The sequence below is a fragment of the Pygocentrus nattereri genome, chromosome 17, assembly GCF_015220715.1.
Source record: "Pygocentrus nattereri isolate fPygNat1 chromosome 17, fPygNat1.pri, whole genome shotgun sequence".
Classification (NCBI taxonomy): Eukaryota; Metazoa; Chordata; class Actinopteri; order Characiformes; family Serrasalmidae; genus Pygocentrus; species Pygocentrus nattereri.
In genome coordinates this window covers 21,285,475-21,310,496 of record NC_051227.1, presented here as the reverse complement: position 1 = coordinate 21,310,496, position 25,022 = coordinate 21,285,475, and the positions used below count along the sequence as shown (strand labels likewise).

At 38.1% G+C, this 25,022-nt stretch overlaps 2 protein-coding genes across 6 annotated transcripts in view; one reads left to right on the top strand and one right to left on the bottom strand.

The window, feature by feature from the left end:
- Positions 1-12,898, bottom strand: part of gdpd5b (glycerophosphodiester phosphodiesterase domain containing 5b) — a 65,297-nt gene extending 52,399 nt beyond the window's left edge. For 2 of the 4 annotated variants that reach the window (XR_001858264.2, XM_017707212.2), the window contains exon 1: positions 12,576-12,897. The gene's annotated coding sequence lies outside the window, so the exon portion shown is untranslated. Of the gene's footprint in view, positions 1-12,575 lie in introns of all 4 variants that reach the window. The other 2 variants (XR_005131712.1, XM_017707211.2) reach the window with 2 other exon arrangements.
- An 8,021-nt stretch (positions 12,899-20,919) lies between these two features.
- On the top strand, positions 20,920-24,926 carry serpinh1b (serpin peptidase inhibitor, clade H (heat shock protein 47), member 1b). Of its 2 annotated transcripts, XM_017707210.1 has the most exons (6): positions 20,944-21,031; positions 21,757-21,800; positions 22,631-23,253; positions 23,352-23,450; positions 23,646-23,878; positions 23,971-24,926. In XM_017707210.1, exons 3-6 carry the CDS (start codon positions 22,662-22,664, stop codon positions 24,271-24,273), a joined length of 1,227 nt encoding a protein of 408 aa, XP_017562699.1. In that variant the 5' UTR covers positions 20,944-21,031; positions 21,757-21,800; positions 22,631-22,661; the 3' UTR covers positions 24,274-24,926. The 2 variants fall into 2 exon arrangements, with proteins under 2 accessions (XP_017562698.1, XP_017562699.1); XM_017707209.2 differs by lacking the exon at positions 21,757-21,800 and having other exon boundaries at positions 20,920-21,031.
- Positions 24,927-25,022: the final 96 nt, after the last annotated feature.

The following is a 25,022-nucleotide window of genomic DNA, read 5'->3' as shown; positions in this document are numbered from 1 at the left end:
AACAATAAGGCAAAAAAAATGTATTTGTGCCATTTCGCTCAGGTTATGTGAAGACAGCTTATGCATCCTAACTCCTAACAGAGCAGTGAGAGAGAGGCTTATGCTACGCTTGCACCCATGCTCAAATAACCAGCCTTTTTTTCCCCTGAAGTTGCTTATAAATTCTAAGAATCATGGTTTTTAGGGTTAATTTTATAAAGACAGCTGGAGCAGCAAGCATTAAAGTGTAAACTGCGAACTTTCATCAGCACAAAAAAGAAATCAAACTGAATTTGAACCTGGAATCAAAAATTGTATTGAACCTGAAAAACTGTGCATCATTACAAGTTTCACAGACATCCAGAATTCTTAAGCAGACCTCATAATAACTTTGTTTCAAAAAAAATAAAAATAAATAGTTCAACAGCACTGGCATACACGTGTAGAGAAGTGAAAGTGCTACATAACACTCTTCCTCTGAGTAACTCCAATGCAGTGTGTGTTTTTATGTGAGCATATTGCTATTAATACACTTGAGAGCTATTTTATGGGGTGAATCCTAATAGGCGTGCACTGCTGAATGCTAAATAACCTCCATTTAGAAAATACGTTACTTCAGCGAGCCTTCAGTACAGAACTGTGTAGCGGCAGAGTCAGCAGTGAGTTTATCTGTGTCTCTGAGTTTGGCCCTAAATCATAGAGAATAGTCTGGCACAGCACAGAAGAATTCCGGGTAGTTATCTTCCTTCAAGTGAAAATTCCAGGGAGATTTAAAAACCTTTGCTGTGCAAACAGTCACGTAAGTTATGTAAGTTCAATCTGGATGTGATCAGAGGCCTCCTAGACTAAATGAGAATTAGCCTCGTCTTAAAAACGCAGCTATAAGAAACATCTCCCACTTCATACATAGCTCTTTGATATAATGAGGAAACCCAAGATTTAAGACAGGGATAAAAGCTAAACAAATCTGCTGACAACACACTGAAGTAGTGTTAATAGAACTTTAAAGACCATCACAGTGGGTGGTGTGGGCACATCTTACGAGAAAAACCTGCTGAAAAAGGAAAACCACACACAACTTCAAGCCAAATTACGCCTCCTCTTGGCTCAACAGTTCAGAAAGCCTAATTGAATTTTGACATGATTGATAGGGCTTGCTAAAGGAATCAGGTAATGAGGTAAAAAAACAAATCTTTGAAACCAAGTTCAGATATAATATTATAAATGTGAAAGAGAAAAAAATACATCTGTGCAAATATTTCCAAATTGATTTCTCAACTCTTATGAAGTTTACTCACCAAAATTTGACCCCAACTCACTTTTTCTTTTAGGCTATGTTTACACAGCAGGTAAAAGAGGCCCAAATCCAATCTTTTTCCTCATATATGACACAGATGTGTCATTTGTGTGGCTGTGTGAACAGCAAAATAACGTATTGAATCAGACATTTTTCGTTCCCGATTTGAAACGCTTTCATATGTGGTACTGAAATCCGTATCCGATCTGCGGCAATGAGACTCAGTCTGAACAGCCCGATCGGAATTCACGCGACTTTCATGTCGATCCAACTCGGCATTCGTCATAATCTTGCGATGCTGAGACTCAGAAACATTTACGCTGATGCTTCAGCACCAAAAAATGAGAGGAGACTCATCGCAGCCGCTCCGAGTTTGTAAAGGTTTCGAACGAAACGCTCGAGTGCGGCCAGAGGAGCCCGAGGCTGCAGCGTCAGGAACAGAATCAGAGGACACGAACCAAAGAAGTGACCGTGGCCAAATACCGGGCTGTTTTTTGGCGAACTCGAACACATTGTGGGTGAAGAGCCCAACTGTCAACCATTGGAACCTCATAATCGCTCCTGTCATGCTGGCAAAGACGAAACCGGGAGCGACTAGTGTTCGCTAGCCGTCATGATTGTTTACCTCTGGATGAGCCACCTGAAGCACATTTCTGTAGAAAATGTATGAAGACAGTGTCTTAAACAAAATAGTTTAACCTGTTTTTGTCAACACTAAACTCAGAAAGCCCAAACAGATCTGCATTTGATTATAGAGCCTTGAGAAGAATGCTACAGGAAGCTCATTGCTTTTGTCTATAAATATCCTTTAAGGAGATCTCTGTGATTTTACTTGTCGATAAAACAGCAAAGGTTTATTTTATTATTCCCAAAACCACCACAAATGAATCTCTTAGATTGCAGAAAAAAAATTCTAAAATTTTAGAAGACTATGCTGCTCCTTTGGTACAAACCAGTTCACCTCTGCTACACACTGATCAGATCCGTGTTGTGTGTGGGATCTGAATTTTAAATTTTGAATCTTAAAATTTGAAAATAGATTATTCAAAACAAATGGCAAATTGATTATTTGCACAAAATTGAGTGAATACCACATAAAAATAGAATGCTAGGAATAGCAATTGTTAGCATGACAGTTACATCCTAATGTTTGTATCTCAACCAAGTAGGACGGTATATGGATTAGGGGAAATGCCACATGATTACTATATTCACACAATAAAAACTATCCATGCAATGCTACACAAGGCATATTCACCCCATATACAGGGCTGGGCAATATGATTATATTGATCATTATTGTGATAAATTATGTAACAATATGTAACAATTAGCTTTTTCTGAGCATATTGTATATACTGTCAATACTTCACAGATCAACTGCATGTTTCATTAAAAAAGGGAGCATCATCAGCCCAGTTTAATTGTAATTTAGTGCAGTATGTATAACACAGATTTAAAAAAAACTTTGGTACTCAAAATTTTTGAGAGTATGGCATCACTGGGTTTGTTTTCTTATTTGTTTTTGTCCATTCCAACTTAACAGATGTCTGAAAAAAAAAAACAAACATTGTGACATTTAGTGTGCCATGGAAATGTCATGAAATACCTTGATATTATATTTATTATAAATATTAATCTGACAACTCATGATGAAAGCAGTGCACATAACATGCCATACAAATACTGTCAGTTCACTAAATGATTAAAGGTCCAATGTCAAGCTTTAAGTGATCCGTGCTTTGATGATTTGATTCTTTAATCTATCAAGATACTGTAAAGATTTCAGACTTTACAAAGCAGCTTTTATTGCACTTTACATTTGATACACAGCGAGTTGAATTTTTTTATGGGGAGTAAGTGAAAGATTTTAAAGGCTGCTTTCATTGCTAAAAATCTCTGAGCCTGCATGGGGACCACATTTTGAAACTATTAAAATAAGTCTGACCTTTTGTAATTACAGTATTTCAATGGTCAGTCTACACTCATTTTACAGAGGCACAAATTCTGTAGTGTAAGACACAAGAGAACAGTGTATTTACATAAAAAAGAGAAAAGAACATCAGTCAGTCTTTTACAGTGACATCAGGCTTTTAGAAGAAAACATGAGTGATAAGATCCACTTAATCATATAAACTAGATGGAAAACGTCCTCAGAAGAAAAGTGAAGATGTTAATTATCAGTGAAAAAAGGGTTTCTGTCTCCAGCTGTATTTGTTCTTTTCTCTGAGTTACATAAGGTGTGGATAGCACTGACTTTTCAACAGCTACTTGTGAAGAAATATGAGTGCAAAGAAAATGTTAGGCTCTCGGTTGAGGAGGGCTCTACAAAATCTTTACATAACAGCCCTTTTATAATAGCCACACTAGTGTCACATGAATGACTGCCAATGATCATTTTACTGGCACAAGTAGCCTTACTGTCATTATAACTGACACTAACACATTACCAGAGGCAGAAGGAGAGCAGATGAATATGAAGTGTATAGCTCACAAGTCAAGCTGAAGCCTTGCTTGCTGTCTATTTTACTTCAATACAGTATTTTGAAAGAACACAGATGGTTCTCACCACAGCTAAAGGGGACAAAGCAAGCTTTAATAAACAGAGAAATGGAGGACCGTCAAGGAGCTAACACAAAGATAGTGCCACATGATTACAGAAGAATAACACCACAGAACAGTGGCAAATGTTTTCCATAAACATATCATTGCAAAGGTCCTTGATGAATGATCTTTGCATTTCTCTCCTCAGTAAAAATGAAGAAGGTGAACAGCCATGCCAGTAAATGCCACACAGCCAAATCAAATAACCAAGAGACCACTGCTCACAGTAAATGTGATGCCTGGAGAACCACTTGGTTAATTTTTCCATCCACTGAGGGTTTGGTTGTCTCTACAGCACCAAAGAAAAGGCCAAGAAGAGGACATCGAGAGGGGCAAAAAGTGGAAGAGTCAGCAGAACGTCCGAGAGGGCTGAGTCGCGAGCATCTGGAGGCAGACCTTGGACTGACTGATGACTCTCAGCTGGTGTAATAGATTTTAGCTAAATATAGGCTTTCCTTTAGAGATATGGAGGTATCATCTGCTACTGCATGAAGCTGAAGTCCATTTAGCTCATATTTATATATTTACAAACACTGTTTGTAAGCATATAGAAGTCAGTGTTGTATTTCTAATGCTAAATGCTAATCCACATAGTATTAGACCCAGTTTCTACATTTTACGTTTATGTATCAGCATCAACTCATTGTATACATGAAAAATATTGGAATTGTGGGTCCATGCAGATATCCAGTATCAGTGGCCATGCAAATATCCAATATTTTTCATGTATATTATGAATCAATGCAGATGCATAAACGTTTATAAAATGTAGAAACTGGGACTACTATTGCATAGATTACCACAAGAAATACAACACTGATTCCTGTATTGTTACAGTGTTGGGGTATTTACTCCAAAAAAAAAAAAATTACTACTTACTTCTGTCAAAATGTAATGGAATTATTTATTACTTATTACCTCTTGGGAAAAGTACTCATTAGTCATTATCTTAATATTATTTTGTAAATCTGACTACCATTTATACAATGGAAACCTCAATAGTTCATTTCATTAATTTATTCATAAAAATATAGCTGATTTGAATAGTCAATATCTCAGCCTTTTACCAAGACAAAGCCAGTAATGCTGATTCAAATCATGAACATCTGCTTAGGTTTGAAAACCTAGAGACTAGCCAGTAGTAACAGTTTTAAAAACGTAAAGCTTATAGAGCTGTTCCTAAATGACAAGAAAATGCACCTGTTTCGGTGCATTTGGGCATCTCTGTTCTTCAGCACAGTGATTTTTATCGGATGGTTTCATACTAGCATGATTAGATGCTTTGACAGATTGTTTGCTGGGGACTGCAGTGCTTCAGTGCTCACACTGCTCATATTCACAGTCAGAGTCACACAGTCAGCTGTTGCAGGTAGCACACAAATTACCTACAAGGACAGGCCCAGAGAATGAAAATTATACACACACACACACACACACACACACACACACACACACACACAGATAGTTAGTTATGGAGTTTATGCTTACTTTACTTACTATGTTACTTCATACCATGTTATTAAGCCAACACTGTTTACAAATGTACTTTAGCAAAGTAGCCCACCTTAACATTCTCCTCTTCTGGAACACAATAAATACATCATAAAACATTTGAAATAACAATAAAATCTAAATATCTGTACAATGCCAATATTTCTCAAGCAATTATCTGCCCACACCAATGGTGCATCCATACCTGCTAGTACACCAGCTGTGTGTTCATTAAATTTACAAAATTTATCTCCTTAATATGTAGATATATACTGAGTTGTGTACCTCCAGTTAACTGAAGCAGGCAGATATTCGGCTTTATCTCTCTAAACAAGAACCAGTTAAAAAAAAAAAAAAGCTGTAAATTAACAGCCTTGAGACAAGAGGTTACCTCCTCTAAGGACACACTACTTATAAACTGTGCGTAACAGTCCTGAACAGTCCTCACTGTAATTGTAAGGGGCTGATGTACTGTTAGAGACACCTCCTCCTTCTGTGGAGCTGTGACAGTAGTGTGTGATTTAAGATGCCACAGACACGCAGCCGAGACGAGTAGGGTGGTGTGGGAGCACTGGGTGGAAAGTTTAACTGTTCTCTGGTGCTAATTAAAAGCAGCAGGGAGTGACAGAAGAAAAAGCGAGAGACAGTAAGAACTCCAGAGACTAAAGCTTGCTCAATGTGCCTCCCACACAATGCAGCATCGTAAGAAAAGTCCAGTATAATATAAATGCTCATGTAGACGCTGGACATTAGGTAGAACAGTGTGGCAATAAATGTATCACATCACAGTACTAGTCCATACACAGAAACTAAGCAGCAGATCAGCCTATTTTAAATTCTTTGGTTTTGTGAGGTCACAAAAAGTGACACATACATCCACATATTCTGCCTCCAACAGTTTAGCCCCTCCCACTCATGCTGAAGTGACAGGGAGTGTTTCAGCCTGCACTGCTTTTTAGCACAATACAATAAAAGTAGAGATAGAATAGAATAGAGATAAAAGGTCATTATACATATATAGAAGGAGAAAAAAAAAAAAAAAAAAAAATCACACAAACATGTTTTCAGGAAAAACAGCAACAAGAAATATAGAGAATATGGGCCCTTTACGATTCACATATACTTAGGGTTAAGATACGGTTCAGTGCACTAGACGCAGAGGTCTGCTCTCAGGTGAGAAGGATAGCCGTTCGAACGACTTTCTGCATGGGTGACAATGGAAAGTTTGAATTTGACTGTGAACTGAGAATGAGCAGTCAATGGCCAAGGAAACAGCCCAGGAAACGGCCCAGTAAAAGGGTATTTTGTTCATTTATGGTTATGTATACTCAGTGATTAAATTAATATAACTATTTTCCAGCCTCTCTTTATCCCTTGGGTTGTTTATGTTACTGTACCTTTAAGATTGACATGTAAAGCTCTTTTCTGATTTGCTGACCTGTATTGTGCTTCATTCCCAGAGCAGTCCAGGCTGAAAGAGTCCATCTAACTTCACTGTGAATGGGTAGGGCTAAATTGCTGTAAGGCATATTTATTTATATTTATTATATATTTTTTCTTTAAAAAAAAATGCACTTCACTGGACAACAAACCACGCGTGGCCTTTCAATGATTTTTTTTTTTTGGGAAAAGCTCTCCTTGAACAGAAAATGTGTTTTATGATCATACACATATTTTCTATATGTTTACAAAATACTGCTGAAAACCAAAAATCTTTGGTGGTTTTTGTATTATTTTATAAGAATAATTTGTACAGCATATATCACTCAAGAGACACCATCTGTTTACAGTTTATAGCCCAGATTTGTGGAAAAATGGGTCAACTTTCAGCTTCTTCTATTATAAGGGATTATAATTACATTACCCATCTATTTGACTGCAAAGAAGACAGTTACAGCCTCATATGACACCCACTTTTTGAATGTAGCTTATGAAATATGAAAGTTTTGGAGCCACCGATGGTCTCAAGGAGCACAAGAGGTTAAAGAAGTATCTCCATTTGGATGTTTCTTACTGTACATCAATTAATTGCAGCAGCACCAATTAATGGTTCTGGAAATTAAAATCTTCTTTAAGACAGACTTTTCTGTTTCACACAAGTGCTTCCTGTGGAAATAGGCCACTCATTCTCAGAAAATTGAGACAAATGGAAACCTTGCTTTGTCACCCATGCACGAATATGTCCAAAGCTATTCAGCCACCTCTCCTCACTCTGAGAGCAGACATCTGCGGCCAGCACACTACCTGAACCCAAACTGAACCCGATGCCCTGTCTGGGTCCTGATGCGAAAGTGCATTAGAACAATGGCCGGGGAGAGAAGTCTGGTTCTCACAGTTAGCGTGCCTGGCCTGCTGTGGAGGAGAAGGTAATTCTGGCTCAGCCCTTAATCATACAGTAGGTGCTGATATGGTTGCCTGGAAAGCCTGCAGATGACAAAGGCATGCAAGGCATGCAGTCACAGGGGTAACGTTGTTCTAGTGAAAAAGGAGGACATCAAACTTTTTAAAGGGGCCACATTTATGTGGGTTTTTTGTACCTAAAACAATCAGTCATTCATTTTCTAACCTATCTTTATCCTTTAGGATTAAACATGCTGTGTTTTTAAGACTGATATGTAAACAAGCTCTGTTCTGATTGGCCCCCTGTATTGTACCTCATTCCAAAACCAATTTGAGGCAAAACACTTTATATACCTTTGTGTCGTGAATAATACATTTTAAACAGGCTAATGTTTTACACCTTAATTTCCATATAAGGACTGGGAAATTAATGGTAGGTTTGGAATATTAATGTTTATGAACTATATCAAAATTGTGATTTCCCTATAACTCTATCTACGCTTCTAATTACCCCAGAGCAAACAGCACATCAGTGCCATCTGTCAGAAGGAGCAAGATATCAGGTAGCCATCTGTAATGGCTGCTACTCAGTAGGGTTCTGCCCAACACGCTATGCAGAACAAGCTGCCCTAAATTCAACTCTAATCAAGGTTGCAAGAGTGCATAATGCATGAACCTACTAGTTTCTTACATCACTTTTATCAACCCCACTACTCAACATAATTAAGTTTGAGTTAATAGGAAATCTTGTACATGAAATGCAGCTTCATCCAAACATCTCAGTGTTTCTCAGCTACAATTTTAGAATCACTCTTGATATTACAAATCTTTTGTATACCTGTACATCTGATGTTTATATAATTTTAGGCTTATACATCATTTAGCTCTGTATAAGTAATGTACATGTGTTCACCCTGGGATACACTACAAAAAGGTACAAATAAAAGGATTTATACTGTTAAATTCTATACTTTATATATACACATTACATTCAAAATGGACAGGAAAGGAGATGACCACAACTGTATAAAAAAACAGTACTAACAATTTTGTGACCCCATGAAAATATCACATGCCTGGGCCTTTTATTTGCCTTGGCACAAGCTGTCACAATATTAAAATGTGCCAAATATCTATAATAACCCATTTTGTTATAGCTCCAAAATTCCAGTTCTTACTTTCACTGTGCTGTCATCTCTAGCACGCAGAAAAAGCATTCTCAAAAGCACTGCAACCTGGCTGCTGAACCAAAATAAGATACATTAGTCAAATCCCCCCGAAACACCCCTATCATACAAGTTTATCATGATCATTTAATTCAGTCATGGAAAAAAGGCAATATACCAGTTTTAAATTGTACTTTTCCTCTTTGTCTGAAAGACCAGACACTGATGCTAGACAGTGTCCTTAGCATTCTTAGTGAACACTATACCACATTGTACTTTGTCTTCACTCTCTGGTTAAACCTTCCATTTCAGTGATCGAGAAAACATGACACCACAAAAAGAGAAGGGCCACTGAGCTGTTGATTTATGAGGGAAAAACTCAGAAATGCTGTAAATTTGCACAGCAGAACATGGGAGTTTGTTTAGACAGCTCGGTTGGGTTTGACCACTGCAGTTACTATAGCACAATCTTTCTTTTTATTGAGTGTAATTGGTCTAAAGCACTAAGCATTTCGATGTGTAGAAAGACAACAATAAGCCTGTGTTTTCATCACTTCAATCTCATCAAACTTAAGACAAAACAGATAAGATGCCGACGCTGGTGGGGGATCATAATTGCTTTAATTTCGGCCAATTACTGAAGAAAATTCTTACTGATCTAATCATCTGAGACGGTCTCTCTTACAAACTCAGCAGCTGAAAATAGACTTCCTCTAGGAATGGTAGACAGAGTCCTCCAGTTTCATTATAACTCAATCCCACATTTTAAATATGTAACTGGATGTAGGTGAAGCTCCCTGTCGATGTCTTTTTTTATTTCGGTATATTGGCAGGGAGGGAGTGGGCTTTGTGACAAAACGCACAGCACGTAATTACTAGACATTTGCGTGAGGGGTACTGCCTAATCAAAGACAGAGCAAATCAAGACTCCCTCTAGGACTGACAGTAATAGCAGGCAATTTTTCAGTACCACCCATCACACATATGCTAACAGAGACAATACCATGCTGTGTTGTCCATGCCAGATAAATGAACACTCAGTTTCCTTAGTGATCGACAGTGATTATTTTTACAGGCACTAAAAATGGGAGTATGCCTTTTTCTCAGAGATCATCACTAGAAGCAGCAACAATGTTGATAAAAAGCACTAGCAATAATAATAATAATAATAATAATAATAAGGTAATAATAATAAAAAGGTTTTGTTAAACCTAAACAGACAATGACAAATGTGTCACATTTAAAATGGGCAGAGCAATTTAGACTTATATACACTCAGTGGTAACTTTATTACAAACCCCTACTTTGTAAATGCTATACTTTATTGAAACCACAAGTGAAATGTGTCATTTTGCTGCCTAATTATGCCTGAAAGCAGCACAGTGTCACCAGCACAGCACCCCCAAGGCACCACTGGCAACTCTATTGCTTGTCTTTTTCAATGCACAATTTGTGTTAGTCAACCTGCAGCTTCTCATCAGTGGTCAATTTCTGACCACAGAGCTGCTCTTGGCTGCATATTTTTAGGTAGTGATCCACTCTCAGCCTAGCTGTTTGTTACACACAGTTTGTGTTAGTCAACCTTTAGCTCTTCACCAGTGGCCACTTTCTGACCACAGAGCTGCTCTTGGCTGGATATTTTTGGGTGGTAATCTTTCTCGGCCTAGCCGATTTCTTTAGATGTGAAAAACCCCCAACAATGCTGCTGTGCCTGATAATCATACTATCACCAAACACACTACCGTGCACCCAACATGTCAATACACAAATAAAATCTGGTCAGAAAGTGACCAGTGGTAAATGAGGTTTGCTGATAAATTGTGCATTACAACAGAAGGGCTTCAGTCTGTAATAGTACACCCATGCAATGGACTTCATAAAGTGGCCATTGGGTGAAAGTACACAGTAGGAGGGTATTTCTAATAAAGTGTGGAGGGAACGTGGGTTTGAGTTGCTAACAGCTGAGAGCTTTCCATTGTTATCAACAGAGAAAAACTGATTTAGCAATGTTGTTCCTCCTTATCGGTAAATGTCAATGAATAATGACAGAGTTATTTGAAAAGAATGATAAGCAGTGGGTTTGATCTTTAGATTAATCATATGGAAATCTATCAGGTCAAAGTGTATTTGTGCCTTGCAAAACGAGACACTCCAAGGCTGATTAACCCATGTAAGACGAGAAGGAACAGGGTGAATAAGCACCCGTAACCCTGGCTGTGCGGAGTCGGTCCTTGAGTGACACGTGTAATCAGAATGCCAGTTTATGGCTGCTGTAAGTTGTGCCATTTAATCTGTGATCTGTAATCGAGCATTGGGACTCCAGAGCCATCGAGACAAGGTGAGGAGTCTGCTACAGTGTGCCATTATGTGTTACACTGTGTAGACATACAGGTTGAAAGAACACATATAGCTGGAACAAAGGTGTATTTTAGTATCACTTAGTTATCTTATCTAGTACTTCAGAGAATAAATCTTGGGTGGGGGGCTGGGGGGATAGGCTTACGTCAGCATCAGCTAGTACTGTTAGAAATATCATCTATACTGGTATACAGTAATATAGAGGTGGTTAATATGATATTTTATGGTTACTGTAATGCTTTTATGAGCATTGTCTATATATAAAGACCACTGACCAACTGTATTATTCATTATTATTATTATTATTATTATTATTATTATTATTATTATTCACAGGAGAGTATAAGCTTTTTTAAGTATTAAGTATTTAGTGCAAAACAGGATGTGACAAGTTGAATAAACACTATTATATGTGTCTGTGTGTCAAAACATTGCAATGTATATCATATATCACATATTAAAAAGTCTTTATTTATTGCGATGTGACAGTTATGGCATATCGCCCACCCCTACCATGACAAGGCTTTTTAGTTTTAGCGATAGTTTTAGCAATATGACAGATAAAGAGCATTTCATTAAGGACATAACAACCATAAAATAGCAGAGTTTCTGTTTCCAAGCAGTTTATTTTATTCTTATTCTATTTCCCTGATATTTCCATGGTATCCAGGACGAAACTGCCTGGAGCTGTCTGAGTGCCTCAGTGTGTTTTGAAAGAACAGCATAAAATACAATCAAAATATCTTTTGAATACCACGTATCATTTCCTTTCTAAGGTTCATAATACTGTATAAAGCTCCCTTCTGGGTTTAATTTTAAGGGTAAAGACCAAAACAAGCTTTGTCAGGTTTGTGAGACATTGTTTAAGCACAGACTGACGGTAGGCTGATAAGGAGGCGTGGCTTCATTAAAATTTTATCAGTGCTAACTTAAATACCGTGATAACCTGAGGGAATATCGCGATACTAAATATGATCCTTTTCGTCCAACACCAGCAGCCTTCCCATTCCCAACCTTATAGACTCTCACCACTAGAACAGCCCAAATAGTGATAAAGCGATCGGAATTTATGACATACTCTCAGTCAAAAGAAGCAGAACAAACTGATTAATGAAGCATCCCAACTCAGAGGTTCGTCAAACACAGAATTAAAGCCATATGTATTGACAGTCTAGCTTACAACGCTAAAAACTGGTAGCCTGTCAAGTGATTCAAGCAGAAACTGGCTTGGTTTAGCCTTAGCCTGCCTGAGAGAGCCTCACCAATTAAACACCAAACTGGACTGTTTACTAACATTTAAAATTCGGTGAAAAGTTGAGAGCTTTCTGAAAATGTCTTACCTTTTCCAGACTCGGTTGCTTTCCGCTCCTAAACCAGGTGACCCGCCTTGTTTCTTCAATAAACTCTTCACACGCCTGAAGGGAGACACCGCTGCTCTGCCAAACAAAACCTCCCCAAACGCTCCACACACGCTCAGGAAAGCTGGAGTTAGACCTAGTCTTTTGTTCGTGAGGGTGTTTCGTGTGTGAACTCTCTCGGGTTTAATCTTAAACTACGCTGTTTTGTTTCTCCTGCGTCCCGCTTTCACCTCGCTTGCCTTGCTTTTGTGCTGTCAGTAATGCTGTGCTAGTAAAGGCACCACAGCCCGGAGCGGCTCCGTGGAGTAACCTGTGATAGTAGAGCAGAGATGAGTGGGCGGAGCCGAGCACTGTGCTGTCCAATGGTGCTCTCTGCCGTTCATTTACATGGAGCATCAGCAAAAGCTGTAGGCCCACATACATTACTGTAATGAGGATGAGTGGAGTAATGGGGAATCATGCTAAACTAAAAGCATTGCTGCTTTAATCAAATAACGACCTAAAGGGCCCATATCCTACATTTTGCTTTGATTTTTTCCCGAGATCTCTACTAACAACATTTGTTTCCGTACATAGAATGAAGTAATTCAATTTTTCATTACCATTTTTTTCATCCGCGCTGTGTCCATTAGAATTAAACAGGCCTTTTCTATTACTGTGCCATTAAGACTGATTTATGTAAATGAGCTCTACTCTAATTGGCTGCACTGTACTGTGCCTCATTCAGAAAGGAGTCTGGTTTGAAACATTCCTTATAGCAGCAACATGAATGTATGAAAGTAATTAAACTTTTTCATGATCATTTTCCATCCACTTTGTGTCCATTAGAATTAAGCAGGCTTTTTTTTGCTACTGCGCCATTAAGACAAAAATCTATGTAAATAAGCTCTGTTCTGATTGGCTGCCCTGTACTTTGCCTCATTCAGAAAGGAGTCAGGGCTGAAACATTCCTTGTAACAGCAACATGAATGTGCAGAGTTAAACTGCTGTAAGTTGAATAAGCAGATATACGGAAAATGCATTTGGTTTTTGCCTGGCTCACAGTCTCCGCTCTAATTCATCCCAAAGGTGTTCTGCTCTTGAGGTCAGGACTCTGTGCAGGCCAGTCAAGTACTTCCACAATGCAGTCAGACAAGTACTTTCCCAGAGTCATCCATCAGATTGCCAGATGGTGAAGCGTGATTGGTCACTCCAGAGAACACGTCTCCACTGCTCTAACACATCCAGTGGTGGTGGACTGCGTTCAACACTTTGCATTGCGCTTGGTGATGTAAGGCTTGGATGCAGCTGCTCTGCCATGGAAAAACTCATTCCATGAAGCTCTCTACACTGTTCTTGAGCTAATGTGAATACCACATGAAGTTTGGAGGTCTGTAGAGATTGCACAGGTGGCATCCTATCACGGTACCACTTTGGAATTCACTGAGCTCCTGAGAGCGACTCATTCTTTCATAAATGTTTGTAAATGCAGTCTGCATGCCTGTGTGCTTGGTTTTATACACCTATGGCCATGGAAGTGATTGGAACCCCTGGATTCAATCATTTGAAAGAAATTAAATTAAGGAAAACATTGTTTGAAACTACTCTGAAATGTGTATTATTTCAAAGTTGGTCTTAAGTAAATGTGATCATCTGAAAAAAGATGGATCTTCAATGGTTCTTAAATAAAGGCAATGGTTGTCCTTAGAACCACAAGTTATGTATAGAACCATTTCATGATTAAGTAGTTCTTTGTGTGGTGACACAGTTCTTCAGACTGATGGAAAATGTGCTGTACATGGTTCTATATATATGTCCTTTTTGAAAATGGCACTAAATACCACCAAATGGGTCCTTCTATTGTTACAAGCTTGACATCGCAACCATAGCAGAACCTAGAACTCATGGTTCTAAATAGAACCATTCCCTTCACTGAAAAAAAAAGTTGAATCTTTTTTAAGAGTGTAGGAGAGAGTAACGTTGGCCGGCACAGTTTATGCTCTCTGCTATATATCCCAGGAACACAATATATTACATTAACCCACGAAAAGCAAATTGAATCCAGATGAAAACAGACACCTTCAAAGTTAGAAAGTACTTCCTGGAACTACTGTATTTATGATTACGTTCATTATGGGGATAATTGGCACAACGTTATAGGGCTACAAATGAAGCAGCAAATGGAAATATCAGAAATAATGTTACTTGGATGACATTCAGTGACAAACAAATGAACCAATCAAACATGAATGTGTTTATTTATTTTATCATTGACTTACATTATAGAAAAATAAGAGCAACAATGATAACAATAATAAGAAAAAATAAGCTTGTGCAACTTCAACAATTTAAAACTTCTTGTTTTTTAAAAAAGTCTTACTTTCTTTACTTGGTGAATCAAACATCTAAAATATCAGTAACATTAAAAGTTAAATCTTTTCAAATAAAAAATAATACATACACAGTTTGGGTTGAAAGTCATATTATTTTAAATGTTGATGAAGAGGGCAGTCTTTAATCTACATTTTTGTGGGAGGTACCCCTGCTGAACCAGAACTCGTGCCAACCAACCCTATTCTCCCTTAGCTACATAACAAGCCACGACTCACCTCTGAGCCTATGAACTTTACTGATATACTACTTTAACTATACCAGAGTAAATTAGGTTAGAGCAGGTCTAGCCTTCCCAAGCAAAAATAATCTGAACATTCTTTTTTCCAAGCCACTTCTCCCTCAGGGTTGCAGGGGGGGGGTTGCTGGAGCCTAACCCAGCGGTCATCGGGTGGAAGGCAGGATATACCCTGGATTAAAGGGAAATTCCACTAATTTTGTGCAATATGCATAATTAATTCTTCACTATGTATACAAAGTGATTCAGAGTGGTTTGATGAGAAATATGTACTTTTAGAGAAACCTATCCATTTAAAATTGTTCAGAATGGTAGTGATGGGAACGAGTTGTTTAATCCCTCTAAAAGCTATATCACAGAACGGTGTTGTATCAAATGGCTATGAATACACTGCCTGATGTCTGAGACATTGTTTTATAAATGGTTTGGGATAAGGTTTTGGCCTATAGCTTATTTTTTATAATACAAACATGAGCTGTATCCAAAGAAAACTGTTTTTTTTTCCAGATTTACCATTATTTCACCATTATCAACATTACACATAAAAACACAGACAGTGTAGGTTGACTTGTGGTTTTGGATTGTATATAAAATGGCTATAACATTGCAAAGGAGACATCATGACCCTTGGTCCTGCCACTACCTCTGTGAAGAAATCTAAGTAAGTAACATTCACTACAATATAACATTTCATATCAAATCACTCTGGATGACTTGAATAACACTGACGTCCACAGAAATCCTGGTGAAAATCTGTGGAGTTCTCCCTTTTAGTACCTGTAAGTATGACAGGTGACTTCTTACATTTAAACCTTTATTTTACATTTTCAGAAATAAAGGTGTAAAACTGTCACTGGGGCAGCACCCCTCCTGTCACTGGGGTGGTACCCTCAAAGATACATCTCAGTAACTTTAGTCAGGAAACATAACTCTATCACAATAAATTGAAATGATATTTTCTAAGTTGTATTGACCCTACACACCCTGTCTCATCTCCAGGCTTTTTATTTTATTGTTCTGTTTTAAAATATTTGGTTATGAAAAGGTACAAATATGTAATTTTCCCCTGGAAAAATGTATTTAAAGTACATAGCTGGACCTACCTTAATCCACTGGTGTACCTTTGACAGCACATTTACATTGTTTCTACTCTGATGAATGAAAAATGTACCTGCATGGAACCTTTATTTCTAACAGTGTACCTACTGTACCGTTTGGCTTACACTACTGTAAATTAATTTAGCTAGAATCAGAATCCATTTAACAGTGATGCTTATACATGTATAAGAAGTGTGCAAGCAAGTTGCAACAATTAAAAAATAAAAACAATAAAATTATATTCTGCAATGTGAACCATACAGGCTACATTCATGTTCATGATAATTAATTTAGTGTTGAATGAAATCATATAATAAATGGATATTGCACCCCCTTTCAGCAGCCATCTTCTGACATTTCAGCTTTTGTTGAGATAAAGAGGACCCCTGCCTCCACAGTCAGGGCTTAATATCAGCACAAAGCTGCTCTGTCAACTCTGAACCTCCCCTCTGAGTAATGATTAACAGTAGGGGGACCCCACAGGGGTGGCACAGTGGCTGATAGAACATTTGGGATTGGGAGTCGGGGACAAATCGTCCACACAGTTATGTAACATTCAGAAGCGCTGTCAGTGTGGCACTATGAGTGTAGCTTGACTTAGCCCAAGGGATAGTGCACAGAAACAATGTCTGCCTGACATTTACATGCGAAATGAGGCTGCTCTGAGTCCGTCACTGCTTTACTCATAAACAGCAAGTGACACCAGCATACTGTGTATTAGAGATGCAAATTGATGAAATATGAAAAGTAAAGCACAGCTTCAATCCATTCTGGCCTCTCCTGGTAATTTGTGCTGACATTTAATATTTTTTTATGTCTAGTTTCCAATTTTAATCATGATGTCAGTGATGTTATAGCTAACCATGTTCCAGTGTCGCCATCTAGTGGCAGACCGATACAAAAAAGTTGGTGGATTCTGAATTGGGTTGATAATCCCAGCAACAGAGGTTATCTAAATAAATTACTTCGCAATTAAAAGTGATCTTTCAGCCTGACACCAGAGACATAAATACGTGTTGCCCTCAATTAACAAGTTTATAACTCCAGGTCCACTCACTTAGGTATTATGTGCTCTGCAGAAGAACATCGCAGTCAAGCAATTTTGCCTGAAACACCAGACCACTGGAGGGCATTATGCTTCACTTACTAAATGATAAGCTGTCCTCAAATCTTTCATTCACTTATCAGAAACGTCTGCAGTTATATGCCGTTTATTTGACCTGAAATGGACTAGAAAAGGCACAAGTCTAAATTAACAGCATGGGATCCTGAACTTCTTCATCATCATTAACTTTCATTTGGCAATTACTATAAAGGAACTCATGCATACGAGGACCTATGTTGAGAACTTGACTCAGAAAGTTTATATACAGTTTGTATGCCAAAGTTTGAACACCTCCTGGTCAAATTACACTTGATTTTCCAAGTCCTCTACAGAGAATAAAATTAGATAGGATATTTTTCTGCAAATTTTAATGCCAATCATATTAGAGTTTAATGTATTGGAAAAAAAAAAAAAAAAATATATATATATATATATATATATATATATATATAAATATATATAAATTGTGCCATAACTTTGCATAGGCCACATTTAGTGCTTTATTTTTTTTTTCCAAAATGTTCAAGCACATATTTTCAAATAACAATTTTAATAATAAAATAATAAAAGAGACTTATTTAGATTAAAGTTATTTGCATTTACAAGCAATTGTGGGTAATATTCTCTCTAGCTATGTTAACTCTGTCATATACACTCAACAACAGTTTTGAAGGATTTCTGCTTTCCTGAGTATTTTCAATATATAATACATTTAAATACTCCACTGTGCAAAAGTTAGAAGCCAGACTTCTCTTATTTTGTGTGTTTACATTCATTCTGTCATGTTGGATCAGCTTTGGTCAGACATCTGACCTTTGAAGTTTCCTGTTAACAGGGCTTCCTGTGCTGATGGATGCTATATGTACTGTAAGGCTGCAGTTCTACACATTTCTTAGTACTAGTGTCAGATTTGAAGCCACTACATTTGTCCTACTCAACCTTTTTTTTTGGAAAAACAATTCTGCTTTTACTTGAGTTATTATTTAATAAAAGTAGCAACACTTTTACATAAATATAGATTTAAGCCCATCAGTGTTTATAGAAACGTACATGATCATACACAATTATAAATCAGTATATGCACAATAATTAACACAAACCTTAACATTTTCAGTGGCACTATCCATGTGAGACGTTTGACCTTATAAATCTTTCCAAAAATGATGTAATCTAGCAGAAGGTTTCATCATCACATCGATCAGTGTAACTTTGCTTGTGTCTTACATCATGTTTCTGCACAGCCCCTCTAGTCTTGAAACTCCCCCTTCACTGAAAGAGGTTTTTGTCCTATGGCCTGAGCAGCTCATACGTGTACATGAACAAGGACCTTACAGAATCATACAGGCTGTGTTAAATAGAACATTACTGCAGGGCACAGCTGGCTTAGAGAACTACACTGTATCATAATGAGAGTTTCAAGAGAGAATCCCAATAAAGATCAGAGCAGCAGAGATTTTCAGCAGCGGTAGATGGAGAGAGCTTCTCAAAGAGAAACACAGAGAGACTCCGGAGGACGCATGTTGTTTGGAAAGCTAGAGTCGTAACAGCAGTGCCATAGGTTTATACAGCACATACCACACAATAGAACACTATAGAACCACAGTTTCAATAGAACACTCCACAGACCGTGATCAGACTGTCAGGCTGATAGAACAAGACAGAGATAACAGTGAGATTTGTGCTTGAAAAAAAATTTAAAAAGAAAAAATATAAAATGTTGGTATAAAACCCTTTTTATTAAACCCTTCTTATTGTCAGATTGTTTCTGGAATCATTCCACAAAGCTATTTTTCACTCTGGAACTCTTTCCTCAAGGCTATGTTTCTCTGAAAACTTCAGCGGTGGGTGTGGCTAACTGATGAAATTCTTACTGCATGTGCTTTTCTAGTGTTTTCTCTCACAGTCCACTACATCTGCATAAAGGAGAACTCTAGCTTTGAGGGGGTTTACTAGAAGGCCACGTGGCACTGTTGTAGAGTAGATGAGGAATTTCAATGTTTAACTCGTCCACTGGAAATTAACACTATAATGAGGGTGAGATTCACTACTGTTTATGTAGATGTGGGGGATGTGATTAGCCCGTTTGGTCACTGTTTGTTTAAGCCTCATGGGCTCAGGAAACTGGAACCAAGAGAAGGCAAAGTTCCCCATCTTATTGTAGGGCATTTATGACTGTGCTATAAAGTCACTCCATTTGGTGCAGTGTAGACTTGTGCTTTTTCTGACCAAATTTGACAGCTTCATATTAATCACCAATGTTTAACAACATTTTAACAGTATAGATTAACATCTGCAACACTTTCATGTTTCTAGTATTTGCAGTCGAGTACTGTCATAACATGCCTCAATAAACTGCACGACGCTGCTTGTTTTGTTGCTGGATAATGTTCTTGCAAAGATCTCTTCCCTAGAACAGACTGATTTGTCTACCACCATGTAAGAACACTGATCTCTTAGATATCAGTGGAAGTCTAACTCTACAAAAAAGAACAGTAAAAAAAAAGTAACCAGGCTGATGTTAGATTCTATGTGTGTTGTATTGAACTTTAAATAATAAGATAACAGAATGTAAAACACTGAGTATTGTCCCTTTAACTTTCAGTTAAATAAGTTAAATAGTTAAATAAGTTCAATTAGCTCAAATCTGAAGGCAGACTGGTTACGTACTTTTTAGATAGCAGTATAGAATATCCAAACTGGTTACTTTACAGGAGAAGAAAAAAGAAACATGCATAACTTGTAAAAGATATTTTTTCCGGTGAATTGTGGGCTATTTTGATTGGTCCATTCATCGTGAAATGTCAACACAAGACAAAGGATAACAGGAGTATTCAAATTATGCAAAAGTTTATTAAAAAAATAAATAAATACAACTTTTCATTGTACTTTGAATACAGAGAACTAAAATCTATCCACTGTACTACTGCAAAGAATCTGTGCCTGCACAGTTTTCAATAGTAATTGCTCCTGCACCCCACCCCCGCCAGCTGTGAGAGCCTGCAATCAGCCATGAGACGTGGCAGTGTGGGTGGGTGAGCGGGTGGGCTCATGTGCCTGGACATGCAAAAAGAAACATCAAACGTTACATAAGAGACAGTCTGAAACCTGAATCCTGAATTTTGACATTTTACCAAAATCATATTCTCCATGATCTATAGGATGCAAAATGCACAATAATTTACACTTCGGCCCCCAGAAAAGCTTTAAAAAGACACCGTTTATCAGGAATTTGTTTTCTAGTGTATATGATACATTAAAACAGCACTGCTTTCTTGCAAAGACAACATGTGACATTTGTTGATAGTATTACTGATAGAATAAAAAGAGTCATTCTCTTTCTCTGTTAAATGTTCTATCAAACTCTATTGCTCTGTTAAATGTGCTGTGAATTGTAATAGACTTTAGGACCTTGCAGAGACAGGATCTCTTCCAAACCACTGTCATTCGATCCAGTGGGAGGGCTCTGGCCCTGCTTCCCAAGGAGAACCAGATATCCTCATTTGAATATTCCTCTTCCAGCTTCCAGAACTTTCTTTCCTGCACTATATAGACCTCCAGGATCCACCAGTCTGCAGCAGGTCAGCAGCAAAGACGAGAAGAGCAGAGCTTTAAGAGCAGCTGTACAAGGTAAGACCCACCAGAATCTTTGCATTAAGTCTGCTCAGAAAGGACAGAAAAGGCTTTGTTTTTGTTTAGTTTGGCTTTGTTTTGCATGATTCTGCATGCAGGAAAATCCTACAACCTTTTTCTTTTTTCATGCATAGTTGGTAGAAAATGATATCTAACTGCAGACAGAAAAGTCTGAAAAACAACAAGCCGTCTACAGTGTTCTCAAACTTAGACAATGATAGCAGTCCATTGAAGAAAAAAAGCAGTTTGTTTCTTTCTGGTACATGTTTACATCAATGGACAGCACAGATTTATTCAGCTACAGCAAAACTGTTAAATAGGTAAAGTCTTGTAGAGATGATTTGTGTTCTTGAAAACTCAGAACTAAAGTGCGAAAGTAGTTTTTAAAGGAACTTCTAGGGAGTGGTTGCCATTGAAATCTCAGTGCCTCTCTAACTGTTCATCTATGTCCACTATGGCATCTCTGATTGGCCAGAAGTTTTTCCCCCGAGACTCTCTAGCCAATAAGAAAAGTCGTCGTGTCCTTGCCTGTGTGTGCATGCAGAGCTAATGTGTTTAAGTTTAAAAGAAACTATCATCTTTATTTAGAAATCAGACTCGCATAGCAAGTAAAAACTGGAAGTCATTGATTTAATGGCAACTTAGCATCTGAACAAAAGGTAATAATTACTTGTTTAAGTTTTTGCTCTGTAGATCACCCAAATGCACCTCTTGTCTTTCAGAATGAAAATCGCAATCGTTGACAACACTATGAAAACTTTTCAAGGTATTCCAGATGATGGAGAAAAAAAACAACATACAGAAAAAAAGCTGAAACTTTGAAAATCACACTCGTCTAACTTGGATTCAGCTGTAGCCTCAGGCAGCTCCTTTTGTTTCCTGGAACAGGCCCACTAAAGGGCTTTAACGTTTTAAGACTGCCTCAGTGATTTGACATACTTTCCTGGCCTGAAAAATTAACTTGTTAACAAACAAAAGCCCGTTGTTATTTGGAGTTGCTGAGGTTTTTCATGTAACGCAGCTGGCCTAGTAACAAATGGCCTAATTTCATAGAAAGTCAAGAAAGGCTTCTTTACAAAACATTGATAATCGTGTTGTTGTAAAGTTACTCTTGCTCAAGATTCAAATACAAAAGGAACACTGATAAATTATGTCTTAGCAACTGAGAACATCTTAAATCTAGTCAATTTATGTAGTATTTCTGAGTATTTGCCTGCTGTAAGGATGATGTAAGATCACGCAACTTATTTTCTAGATACTTAGAAATAAAAATTACTAGCGAAATCAGTTCTGTTGGCAGAATAAGCAAGATTTTCTGTTAACAGAATGAGAAACATTAAAATGACTTAAAACAGGTAAATGAATTTTTATAATACTCTTACAAACCTAAAATGTTTTTCGTAATGTTGACTAGATTTTAGAAGACTTCACTTGCCTAGATCTCATTTTTTGCAGACAGATTACATCAAAGACAAAAAAGGCAAACAACACTCAAACACATTCTCCACTCTCAGCACAGATATCTAGATGTTTTTCTTTCTCCTTTTACTATAAATGGCATGTTGTAAAACTTCCTGTCACCTTCTGTTCCTCCAGTCTTCCATTGTTGCCCAAACACAAAGCAAGGATGTGGGTGGCCAACCTCATTGCTCTGTGCCTTTTGGCTGTGGCGTCATGTGCTGAGGTGAAGGAAGCGAAGAAGCTGAGCAGCCATGCGACATCACTGGCAGACACCAGCTCCAACCTTGCTTTCAACCTCTATCACACTTTGGCCAAAGAGAAGAACCAGGAGAACATCCTGATTTCCCCAGTAGTGGTGGCCTCCTCCTTGGGTCTGGTGGCCCTTGGTGGAAAGTCTTCCACTGCCTCCCAAGTCAAAACCGTCCTGAAGGCTGACGCCCTGAAAGACGAGCACCTGCACTCAGGCCTGTCTGAGCTCCTGAACGAGGTCAGTGACCCAAATGTCCGCAATGTCACCTGGAAGATCAACAATAGGCTGTACGGCCCCAGCTCTGTCAACTTTGCTGATGATTTTGTGAAGTCCAGCAAGAAGCACTACAACTGTGAGTATTCCAAGATCAACTTCCGCGATAAGAGAAGCGCCATCAAGTCCATCAACGAGTGGGCCGCCAAGTCCACCGATGGCAAGCTGCCAGAGGTCACAAAGGATGTAGAGAACACGGATGGTGCTATGATCATCAATGCCATGTTCTTCAAACGTAAGTGTACCCCTAAGAGGGGTAATTATTTCATTAAGTTTTCAGTACCATTCAATTTCTAACTTCTTTTACTAAATGTTTATTAAATGTTTTCACAGCTCACTGGCATGAGAAGTTCCATCACAAGATGGTGGATGATCGTGGATTCCTTGTCACCCGCTCTTACACTGTGTCAGTGCCAATGATGCATCGTACAGGTGAGATCAACAACCTATAAAGAACTAGTGAAGAACTATTTCAATAAACCTTTGGAAATCTTAATGTAGGTTTATGTGATTTGTCAAGACAAGCATATGTAGTCTTTTAAACACTGCCCTACAGCAAATTGTTACCCTTTTCCATTATAATGCCAACCTAATTTGTTTATGTCTCCACTAAACTAATCTCCACAGGTCTCTATGGCTTCTATGAGGACACAGAAAACAGGCTTTTTGTGCTTGACATGCCCCTGGCCCACAAAAAGTCCAGTGTAATCTTTATCATGCCCTATCATGTGGAGCCTCTGGAAAGGCTGGAGAAGCTTCTGACCCGCAAGCAGGTGGACACCTGGTTGAGCAAACTGGAGGAGAGGGCTGTGGCCATTTCTCTGCCTAAAGGCAGCATCGAAGTCAGCCATGACCTCCAGGTAGATACAACCTAAAATTGCATTAGTCTTATTGTGGTTTAATTAAGTAATTGCTATATGCGATGTACAACATTCTCTTTTTCTTTTCCTAGAAACATCTTGCAGAGCTCGGTCTCACTGAGGCTGTGGACAAGTCCAAGGCAGATTTGTCTAACATCTCTGGCAAGAAAGATCTCTATCTCTCCAGTGTCTTCCATGCATCTGCCTGGGAATGGGACACAGAGGGTAACCCCTTTGATACCAGCGTCTTCGGTTCAGAGAAGCTCCGAAGCCCCAAGCTCTTCTATGCTGACCATCCATTTATCTTCCTGGTGAAGGACAACCAGACCAACTCCATCCTTTACATTGGGAGAATGGTTAGGCCCAAGGGTGACAAAATGAGAGATGAATTGTAGTTTTTAGCTGTAGATGAGACTAGCCAAACAATTTTTTGGTGTTTTCTTATTTTCTGTGGTGTGACTGTTACCTCATGAGCACATTCCATAAACCAGCAATTTCCTCACAGATATACCAAAACTCCATAGGACCACCATATGTATTTAAGAATTGTTAAATGCTGTTTAATCTATATAATGCACAAGGAGCATTGGGAGAGCCTAGACACCTATATTATCTATCCAAAGCTTTGACATCAATTGACCATGTGCCTTATTAAGATATTAGAGAGATCGTGAGAATAGATGCTATACTTATATTAAGTATGGTGTTACTGGTGTTGTTCTGTGGCATTGTGGTGTTAGTGTGCTTGGCATTCCCTCTCATTTCCTGAGTTTGTGTGATGTCTATGTGGGATTCTTGCCCTTATCTTTAATGTTTAAAGACAAGAGGATGTTTGCACAAATGTTCTTCAAACTTTCATGTTCTGTCATTCACTCCAACTGTAACAAGCATTCAGTTTCCCTGTTTTCTCTGCCTTCCCTTCTGCACTGATTTGTTCCCCTGACCTCTTAGACATTGGTACAAATTTCTTCCACACCGAATCTGTTGAATTGTTGTGCTCAATGTTTTTTTTTTCTTCCTTTTTTAAAATAAAATTTAATAAAATAATCATTGTGTTATTTTCATTTTTTCATGAAACCTTCCTCACCATATTTAGAGAAGTACTTATATTGTGTGGTGAAAATTTCATGAGGATTGGACCAAT